The sequence below is a fragment of the Pseudochaenichthys georgianus genome, chromosome 17, assembly GCF_902827115.2.
Source record: "Pseudochaenichthys georgianus chromosome 17, fPseGeo1.2, whole genome shotgun sequence".
In the NCBI taxonomy this organism is placed as follows: Eukaryota; Metazoa; Chordata; class Actinopteri; order Perciformes; family Channichthyidae; genus Pseudochaenichthys; species Pseudochaenichthys georgianus.
This window is the reverse complement of record NC_047519.1, coordinates 41,071,926-41,083,445: the sequence shown is the minus strand read 5'-3', so window position 1 is coordinate 41,083,445 and position 11,520 is coordinate 41,071,926. Positions and strand designations below refer to the sequence as shown.

Below are 11,520 nucleotides of genomic sequence, written 5' to 3'. Positions count from 1 at the left end.
ATGTAATAACGTAACCAGATGAGTGATTACAGCACCCTGTATCATTTTACACACATTTGTATCATACAGATGCAGGACTTACACACGCCTGTTATCTAATCGACAGGTCCGCACGCACTCTCCAGACGAAACTCTAATAAGCATTCATTCACAAACTAAATCAGGAGACCTTTAACGTTTTACGTTAGATTCACTCCTTTTTTCCTCGCTGTACACAGCTCCAGTTTGGGCATTGGCCTGTCATCAGATTTTATTTTTAGTTGCTGCTGTAGCGGAAGTTTAGTACAATTATTTTTGATTAAATACTCCAAATCTCCACCCTCCATAATTGCACTTGCTTGCTACTTTCTAACGGCGATGAGAGTGGTGCAGTGGCGCTATCTATCTTCTATCAATTTAATTTAAGATTCGAAAATAATAAAAGTAGGGTAGACATGTGGATATTATCCGGCTGAACAAAACGTGCATTTATCTAACAGGTTCGTTTTCCACTGACCTTATTTCGAGCTATTTTCCAAAATCCTATGGAGAAATCCCATTGCTTTCTGTCGAGGGAAACCGAGCGCAGCTTACTTCCGGGTTTTAGGACTCGTCACTGCAACACTAAGTTGATGCGATTTGATTGGATTGTGAGGCAAGGGAAGCCAGCCGCCTCTGGCTTCCCTTGGCATGGCCCTGACTAATCACAGGTTGGCAGGGGCATGACGTGAGCCTTGTCTGATTGGTCAATCCCTCCATTTGTTTTCACCAAGGGAAGCCAGATTCGGCTGGCCTCCTCTCGCAACAGAGAGTGCAATCTACTGTTTCACCATAACATATAGAGGGGCGCTGTTTCACTCTTTGTAAAACACTCAATGAGAATGGGGGAGAGACGGGCCGCAACACACAACAAAGAATTTCCGAAACTAAACGAAGGGTTTTTATTTATTTATTAACATTATAACTACAATCCGAAAAAACAGGGGAAGCCTGGCTTCCCTTGGCCTCCAGGAGAAAACGCCACTGCATGGCTCTAAACAGCTCAATAGGCACACACTGTAGACACTATGTAAAGCGCTTTGAGTCATTGAAAAAGCGCTATAATAAATGTAAGGAATTATTAATGATTAATTAGAAGAAACACAGACTAAAACAGCAATGTACAGACGAATCAGATGATTAAACATGATCTTAAAATATATTTTATATATTTTGTTATTTATTTTTTGCATTTTTTTGTAATCATTATTTGTAATACTTTCTGCTGACACTAGGTGGGGCTGTGCCCCAAATGACCAGTCGCCACTGTGTGTTCGGTGAAGCATTATATGCTTACAAATCCAATGTATGAATATAAACATGACTGAACTGCAATGGTAGCAAAGCTGTGGCTTGGGTTTTTGGGGTAATAAAGTCCAAATCTGAGAAAGATGAAAAATGTAAATTAAACATGGTTGAGAAAATGCTGCATCTCTTGCATTTATTGACATAGAGGAGCCGTATTGTTTACCTTTTTAATATACTTTTTTGTCATTTGCAATTGCTTGGTTTTCGTGAAATTAGTCTGTTTTCCTATTAAAGTGTAAAAGAGTGATGCATCTCCACAGATCATCTTAAAGGCTTCGGAATCAATGGGGGGCATTGTAGTTAAAAAACTGTCAAAATTAGGGCCCCCAAACATCATCTTGCATAGGGCCCCCAAAAAGCTAGAAACGGCCCTGAATCCACATCAAGACTATAAAATACATTCTGGAGAAAAGGGCGGAGTCTGCAGAGACAGTTGATGTATTGAGTATTTAGTATGTAAGTCGCTTTGTCGCTTTGGATAAAAGCGTCTAACAAGTAGCATGTAATGTAATGTAATTGTTTATTGAAAGATACATTTGCATACCTTGTTCATGGTGGAGTGCCGTTAAGGAGTATTCTAGGCACGACACAAATAATCAATGAGTTACATGGATGCATTATCACACTTAATTAACTGGAAAGTAAATCTCCACATAGTATACTGCAAGAAACTCAACTCAGCAAAAAGGATAATTAGGTACCAATTTAATTTTCTTTTCCAACTCGAAACTGAAATGTGAGCAATTTTTAAAATATAAAAACTTTTATTTTTATCTCGCATTTGTTAAGCTGTTCACTACAGTGTATTTTTCCAGGAGGTGAATACATTAAAATCTGAGCAAAACAATAATTTAAAAAGAAAAAAATGACAAGCAACAGAAAACCTTATAAGGGAAATGACTGGAACTAACAACGCCCTTCCTCTTTACAGAGCTCCCCAGAAACCACTTCAAAACTAACAAAACATTAATTTAGCATGAATGTCCAATCAGTGTTAATGCATGTGGGTACCGAGACACAGGGAAAAAAAGTGTTGTGTACTCCGATGCTTTAGCAAAACATTTTCTTGAAATGTTTACCAATACAGCCACTTTGAATTGAATTTAAATTCATTAGACCATTTGAGGAAAAATAAATGTCCTTAAAGTTTATTTGAGTTATATATTTGTATTGCAATGTGTACAATTGTAAACGTCTTATGTAAATATAAATATATTTATTAAATAAGCGTATCTTTCACTTTTTATGTTTATATAATATGTAAAAATATTTGTTATGTTTTATCTTTTTTATTTATATTTATTTGTAATCTTTTATACTTTTTTGAATTTTTTGTACACCTTTTTCAAAAGAAAATTAAAATATTTATTTTTCTTAAATGAAGCAACTTTCGCAAACCCAATTTTCCCCAGGAATAAAAAATTAGCCAACAAAAAATCATAAATAAGAAATAAATAAGAGTTGAGAAACTTAAAGATAAGTTATTGCCCTTATCTGGCTCAGGGTTTACTATGTTTAATTTTTTTTTTTAACACATCACACTGTTTAAATCTGGGTTTATACACAAGTCATAAAGTACTGGGACTGCTTTATGTTTTCTGTCTGCTCATATTAATGCCTTGTTGATACTTTCACCCACAGCTGGTAGCTGCCAGGACAGAAACCATGTACTGAGATATGTGCATTTATAAAAAGAGACGGGAGCATGTATTAATGTCCTGAGAGCTCCTACTGAATCATAAAGTTTCCACTCGGATCTTAGGTGACTTTAGCTGATAAACTGTGTGTTTCCCCGACTTTACTAGATTTCAAAGAAAGACTTTCATAATCGAGCTGTAAATCTGAAAGACTCATTGAAGTGGATATTTATTTATGTTAGAGCGCCCTTTCTCACATCCGCGCAGTACAGCAGTCAAAGCTAGTTTCAGAATGACGCATTTGTCCTTTTAACACTAAGTGCCAACATTGTGTAAGTATCACTGTATATATATTTGTGCCCATGTATGTGCACATGGTAGTGTTGATGTTAAAATGAGATATGTTCAGGCAGTCTTTTTGCATATTGCTAGCTTGATCACCAGTAACCAAAAAAAACCTGGTCTAAAGCCAAGGGCACCATATTTTCCTGCTATTTGAAGGGAACATTAACCAGATTAGGATGGCTTTTTAATGCACATACACTATTGCTACCAAAAAGTCTCCTTTAATCCATATTCGTTAGCATTTAGCCTTCGCACTTAACACTTTTCATGCTGCAAATGTCAAATGTGGAATACAAATAATGCAATTTAGGAACCACAAAAGTATAATGACGAGGGAAAACATGAAATGATATGAATATATCAACATTTTCCTCCACCATATTATGAAATGAAGAAGCAAACTCAATACAACAAAAAATATGATATATTTGTTCAATAAATGTACTTCCATGGCTTCCACATGAACTCCATTTAACATCACATACAATCCCATTTGCTTAATATGCAAATTTGGAAACTATTTCGACAAATTCATATTCGTCCAAAATGGTTTTATCCTCTTTTAAAGAAAGAAAAGAATAGGCACAATAACTGCGTATCACACCATTTTTTCTTCAAATGTCTAACCAAAAAGTGAAATCATTTCAAATGTATTTAGAGTTAGCGTTATGGGTTACCCAAGGTAACAGGGTTGTTGTGGGGTGAGTGAGTGTTTGGATCCAGACTTCACAGTTGGATGTAGACAAACAAACCCCAGCTCCCTGTTATCCCCCCCCTCTCAGTGTATTGTGGGAACACATCTAACACAGGGCTTCTGTTTGGCTCTGATAGTCCGCACAGAAATGATTTGGCAGGGATGAAAAGAGTTCTGGATCGCTGCCGTCTGTAGTCTTTTGGTAATAAAGAAGTGGATAAACTGTGAACTGCAGGTGGTAAGCATCATGGGCCAATTAAAGAGGCCACATTCTGCTCATTTTCAGGTTCATATTTGTATTTAGTGCCTCTTCTGGGACATGTCTCCATGCTTTCATGTTCAAAAAGAGAAAGAAAATTCCATCTGGAGGGAACAAAGGGATCCTTTGCAGACCATTGACATGCACAGAAATCCATATGACACATTACAGAAAAGGGAAAATCCCACAAAGCATAATAGGGCCTATTTAACGGCTATAGAGAACCGCAGTGACGCATCCTAAAACCTGGAAGTAAACTCCTTCCAGTTCCTTCGACAAAAATGCAATGCAATTTCTCCATAGGATTTTGGAAAATAGCTTGAAATAAGGTCTGTGGTTGAGACACATTTAAGAGACGGATCACGTTTTGTTCAGCCGGATAATATCCACATGTCTAATTTTCGAATCATAACTCTAGTCGCCAGAAGCAAAATGTCACGCCAACTTAAGATCCATATTCAAACATACAGATTGTAAATGGTACAAGTTGAAGCTTTTGTTTGAACAGTCTGCAGGAGGCAGGGACTTGCTTTCAAGCAGAACAGGGCAACCAAACTTAGCGGGAGTGTTTACGTGTTCCGTGTAGTGACGTAAAATGGCCTCGACAACTTCTGTAGTCCTATTCAGCCACTCGGTAACAACCATCGTCAACTCTTCAAAAATCACCTGCTGATGGATTTAATGTTGTAGAACAAAACGTGATCTGTCTCTTCAATTTGTGTCAAACACAGACCTTATTTGGAGCTATTTTCCAAAACCCTATGGAGAAATTGCTTTGCTTTTTGTCGAAGGAACCGGAAGTGGTAAAAATGCTAACTTACTTCCGGGTTTTAGGACGGGTCACTGCAGTTCAGTATTGTAACCATGAAGAATGTCTTTTGTAAGATAAAAGAACAAGGAATATTAATGATTAGGTAATGTTCAAAGCATTGAATGAAATATGTAAATATGAAGAAACTTTATTAATTGTATAGTGTAGTGCCGAGAGATATGGAGTCAGAGGCGGTGCATCGAAGGTGCAAAAGGGAACTTTAATGAGGAGCAGAAAAGGACATGTTGTCGGGTCGCAGCCCGGGTCGACAAGAGAGAGAAGCCAGGAGGGCACACAACATATATAGACAACACCTAACATGTCCGTGTGGAAACAAAACCCCAACTGTAGTTCCATGTGTGAATTATGATCCCCAGTGTATTAATGAGTGGTCACCACAATAGTGACATTTTTAATAGTAGAGTAAAAGTACAATATTACTGTAGAAAGTACAATGTTTGCTTCCAAAATGTGGTATGGAAACAATACATCAAAATCGTACTTAAGTTTTATTAGGCTGAAGAAAGAAAAGAATAGCCTAGCCAAAATAAGAACAAAAACAAATACCATCTCGTCTCTATTTATGCAGGATGTAGGCTTACAAGATACATGTAAGGGTTTCAGGGGAAAAAAGGATAACAAACACAAATAGCAACTATAAGTATTTTCCAAATATCTGTCGTTGTATCATGACAATCAAAATGCCATCGTAAACCAGAACAAATATGGCGGGGGGAATTCCGGAAGTGAAGGTAAATGAAGGTTTTATTTTGAAATACAGCACCGGAAGTCTCTGTATTCATCGTTGGAGACTTGTCTGCAGGTCACTGATCTCTCTCTGCACGGTAACTCAGTGGAGGGAAACAGGGGGGATACACACCATCACTGGATTCTCATGCATTTCATCCGTTTTTTCTGCACTTTCATGGAATTATAACAGTTTTCTGGCCTTGTTGTCGGGATGGAGAAGTCTAAAGTGGATTTGAAATGAAGTCCGGACTCCTGATTAGATTTATTACCTGCGTGAGAGGATTCTACCTGAGGAGGAAACATGAAAAGTTTGCTTTTTGTCACCTTGTGTTTCTCCACGTTTCTGCTCATGGTGAGTCTTTTATCTGCACTTACTTACAGGGATGTTTTAATGCAGACGATTTCATATCAAGCAGAAATTATGCTGACTATTAATTTGTGGTTTCTACCTTGACAATGTAAATCACAGATACTAATTTCAATTGCACACCTGGATGACAACAATGAAAGATACATTTGACATTGTTATTTTCATCATTACTAATGGTGAAATATCACATTTATATTGCTCATAATATTTTCATTATATGGACATGTGTGGAGTTGTCCTACTTTAGGGTCGTTTATTTGTATTTTAAGTCCTATAAGGTATGTTTGTGATTTGGTTGTATTATGTATTTATTTATTTGTTTTTAGATCAGCCAATAAATCCTAACTTGTCAGCTTTGCCTTTTTTATTATCTTTCAGACCACACCTGAATTCTCAATGTCACTTTGGCTTTGTATTTATAGTTTAGAATTATAATATATATATGTTTACTATTATCTGACATTTTAAAAACGTAACTATGAATCATAAAGTCCAGCCTTAGTCAAAAGATAACCAATTTACTGTCATACTATACATTTACATTTGAGAAAATGCAATGGCTTACATCATATTATAATGAAAAGTGTTAGCAATTATTTATTCTGTGGAATACTCAATTATGGACTGGTTGTTTCATCTCTAATAAATTGAAGTGTGAATTGTGATTACGATTGTTAATACTGCAAGTGCAATCATTCACAGACCTCCGGCTTTATATAGGAAATCCTAGCATTTATGTTAAAAATAGAAATTACCAAGCACATTTTTTGATGGCTAGTTCGTTCTAAACCTCTCTAAAAAGGTCAAATGTAACTTTTTTTGCATCAATCTTGATACAGGGTAGTTATTATATGTTTATAGTTTGGATTCCTAAAGCTTTTAGTCTCCGATCCCATCATTGAAGGGTGGTTTACACTATAAGTAATGTTTTTTTTTTTGGACGGACACTATAATTTGTGTTGTTCAATCTGAAGATATAGTCATTTGTTCTGGGAATGTCATTTTCGAGCCTGAGACCTGAAAAACAGGCTCAGGGGGTTAAGTGAATACTAATAGCCAACATTTTCCCTATTCCAGCTTCGAAAAATGTGAGGTTTTGTTGCCTCTTTCCCTCCTATGAGATCATAAACTAAATATATTTGTGATTTGAAATGACAGAAAGCAAACTGTGCACATCTTCTTGGGCTCTGAAAACCATTTTTTTTACCAACATACTGATGAAATGCACACTCCAGAATAATTAGCTGATGAATCCGTAATGAAATGGTTTGTTTCTGTAGGGATGAAACATCAGTGCAGTTGATGTTGTCCGAAAACATTTCTTGTATCAGTAATGAAGATAATTAGTGGGAATAATCTCGCTGCGGTCTGTTCATGTTTAGCCGTCTTCAGGCTGTTATCCCAGTGCTGATCCTCTTCCCAGAATCCTCCTCTGACTGAAAGCAGACCGGGCTGTCAAAATGTTCACATCACCCAAAACACATGGGGGGGTTTAAGGATTGGTCCCATTGAGGTCATGGATCTGTTCTTCATGGGAGACCTGCAGCAATTAGGTTCCACATGAAACATAAAACAACATAAAACAATGGAGGATATCATACAACATATTTATTTATTTACTTAATTTGAAGAAGAAATGAGGTACGGTTGGTCGAGATAAGAACAGAGATTACATTACATTTAGCTGATTCTTTTACTCAAAGCAACTTGCGATAAGTGCAATAAACAATAAAGATAGAAACTCAGAGAAATGCAAATGTGGTGTATATCAGGTGTAGTGCTGCATACCTGGACTCACATTCAGGTTCAGGTCCGGACTCAAGTCCAGAGGTTCAGGTTCAGGTCCGGACTTATAAGTCCGGACCTGAACCCATGGCTTGTGTCAAGTTGTGTGAGTAACTAAAGTGAACTTATTGTGAGCTAATTATCAATTGAAAATTAACTCATAATCGACTCAAATTCAAACTCGTCAGATTTATTGTGCTCCCTTCCAACTCGTGTCTACATTTCTCTACAAAGTACAAATGTAAAAAAAACACTTTTTGCCACTTAGTCTACAAATGACTTATGACAGCAACTACAGTGAACTACTACAAAGTTCAAACATTTATTTCATTTACCAAACTAAAGTAACCAAACAGTCCCTGAGCTGACTGAACCTAAATCCATAAAACGTTGCTGAAAGGTAGAGTGTAGAGTAGACTATACGCATTACACTGTTACACACCTACTATACAGTATAGGCTACACTGTAGTGACTGTACAATCAGAGTGTACTGTTCTGTACTGTCTGTACACCATGTCTTTTCTACAACTCTACATGTGTACATTATACAGTACATACTACATACATAGTGATGTACATACATACTGTTAGAAATTAAAATCAATGTTGATATGGCGTAATTTTGAATTAAATACACTATTTAATTTAAATCAGTTTTATTCTGAAAAAAACGGAAGTTCACACTATTTACTTACTACTTTTATTCTGAAAATTATTCACTTCCGGTTAGCATTAGCATGTGGCGAAATGCTACGTTTTCAAACCGTGAGTCGAAGGTGAAATGACATGTGATGTTGTACACTGGGATTAGCACTCATTTATTGACGCTGAATAACGTTTATCAGGGAATGTTTAAATAACCACAGACACCAGAATATACGTAAGTGCTAGTTTTTTTGCGAGTCCAAGTACCGGTTCCTGACGTTCCGGTTTTAACCGGACTTGAACCGAAACTTTTTACAAGTCCAGTACCGGTTCGGCGTACCGGTACGCAGCACTAATCAGGTGTATATCAGTATGTAGTGTCTCTACTTTAAAGAGTCCTCTCCTGCTGATGTTCAGGTGTATATCATTATGTAGTGTCTCTACTTTAAAGAGTCCTCTCCTGCTGATGTTCAGGTGTATATCATTATGTAGTGTCTCTACTTTAAAGAGTCCTCTCCTGCTGATGTTCAGGTGTATATCAGTATGTAGTGTATGTACTTTAAAGAGTCCTCTCCTGCTGATGTTCAGGTGTATATCAGTATGTAGTGTCTCTACTTTAAAGAGTCCTCTCCTGCTGATGTTCAGGTGGATATCAGTGTGTAGTGTCTCTACTTTAAAGAGTCCTCTCCTGCTGATGTTCAGGTTCATATCAGTATGTAGTGTCTCTACTTTAAAGAGTCCTCTCCTGCTGATGTTCAGGTGTATATCAGTATGTAGTGTCTGTACTTCAGGTCTCCATGCTTTAATGTTCACAAAGCTCTTTATTTCTCTCACACAGCCAGTGCTGCAGCACCTCTGTTCACCCTCTGTCTGAAGCCAGAATCCAGTCTGCTCTGATTGGTTAGCTGACCGGCTGTGTTTTGAATCCCAAAAAGCATAATAGTGCAGTAACAGTTAAAGTCTGTCTTTTGCTGAATGGCACTGCACAAGGAAACATTTTGATGTGTACATTAAATCAGTTCAGCTATAACTTGGACAGATGCTTTCTTTCAAAAATACTTTATTTAAATGTTCCTTTATTTGCTGTATTCTGACAATGAAGACCACCATAAAGTCAGTGGAGTTTGGTGTAAATATTTGATGCCGGAAGAAAGCTCTTCCCAAAAAGAACCGGGCTAAGAATAGAAGCTGGAACATCCCGATGTAGTTCATGAGTGATTTTATAATACATGATATGATTAAACAACACGTCATCATTGGATTTGCAGAAAGAGAATCCACTTATAATCTATCAACAGACGATGTATAGCACATTCACACCACAACAGGTCTGTGTTAGATGTGGGGATCTCACAGTTTCATTTGGATTCTTGGGGTCTCAAGTCCAGATTCAAAATAAATTCTAAACAAATATTAGATAGGAGAATAGCTTCATAAAAAATATTTACTTTAAGTTAGATGATATTTACACCCGGGATAAGAAGCGATTACATTACATTTAGCTGATGCTTTTACTCAAAACGACTCACAATAAGACTCTGAAGAGTCCTCTGCTACTGATGTTCAGGTGTATATCAGTATGTAGTGTCTACTTTAAAGAGTCCTCTCCTGCTGATGTTCAGGTGTTTATCAGTATGTAGTGTCTCTACTTTAAAGAGTCCTCTCCTGCTGATGTTCAGGTGTTTATCAGTATGTAGTGTCTCTACTTTAAAGAGTCCTCTCCTGCTGATGTTCAGGTGTTTATCAGTATGTAGTGTCTCTACTTTAAAGAGTCCTCTCCTGCTGATGTTCAGGTGTATATCAGTATGTAGTGTCTCTACTTTAAAGAGTCCTCTCCTGCTGATGTTCAGGTGTTTATCAGTATGTAGTGTCTCTACTTTAAAGAGTCCTCTCCTGCTGATGTTCAGGTGTATATCAGTATGTAGTGTCTCTACTTTAAAGAGTCCTCTCCTGCTGATGTTCAGGTGTTTATCAGTATGTAGTGTCTCTACTTTAAAGAGTCCTCTCCTGCTGATGTTCAGGTGTATATCAGTATGTAGTGTCTCTACTTTAAAGAGTCCTCTCCTGCTGATGTTCAGGTGTATATCAGTATGTAGTGTCTCTACTTTAAAGAGTCCTCTCCTGCTAATGTTCAAGTGTATGTCAGTATGTAGTGTCTCTACTTTAAAGAGTCCTCTCCTGCTGGTGTTCAGGTGTATATCCGTATGTAATGTCTCTACTTTAAAGAGTCCTCTCCTGCTGATGTTCAGGTGTATATCAGTATTTAGTGTCTCTACTTTAAAGAGTCCTCTCCTGCTGATGTTCAGGTGTATATCAGTATGTAGTGTCTCTACTTTAAAGAGTCCCCTCCTGCTGATGTTCAGGTGTATATCAGTATTTAGTGTCTCTACTTTAAAGAGTCCTCTCCTGCTTAATTTCAGGTGTATATCAGTATGTAGTGTCTCTACTTTAAAGAGTCCTCTCCTGCTGATGTTCAGGTGTATATCAGTATGTAGTGTCTCTACTTTAAAGAGTCCTCTCCTGCTGATGTTCAGGTGTATATCAGTATTTAGTGGTGTCTCTACTTTAAAGAGTCCTCTCCTGCTGATGTTCAGGTGTAAATCAGTATGTAGTGTCTCTACTTTAAAGTATCCTCTCCTGCTGATGTCCAGGTGTATATCAGTATGTAGTGTCTCTACTTTAAAGAGTCCTCTCCTGCTGATGTTCAGGTGTATATCAGTATGTAGTGTCTCTACTTTAAAGAGTCCTCTCCTGCTGATGTTCAGGTGTATATCAGTATGTAGTGTCTCTACTTTAAAGAGTCCTCTCCTGCTAATGTTCAAGTGTATGTCAGTATGTAGTGTCTCTACTTTAAAGAGTCCTCTCCTGCTGGTGTTCAGGTGTATATCCGTATATAA

At 37.3% G+C, this 11,520-nt stretch overlaps 1 protein-coding gene across 1 annotated transcript in view; it reads left to right on the top strand.

Moving 5' to 3' along the window:
• The first annotated feature begins 5,953 nt into the window (after positions 1 to 5,953).
• The window catches only part of LOC117462783 (vasoactive intestinal polypeptide receptor 2-like), a 77,279-nt gene continuing 71,712 nt past the window's right edge, over positions 5,954 to 11,520 (top strand). Inside the window, exon 1 of the mRNA XM_034105101.2 lies at positions 5,954 to 6,174. Coding sequence (XP_033960992.1) covers positions 6,124 to 6,174 — 51 coding nt within the window. The 5' untranslated portion in view covers positions 5,954 to 6,123. The remainder of the gene's footprint in view (positions 6,175 to 11,520) is intronic.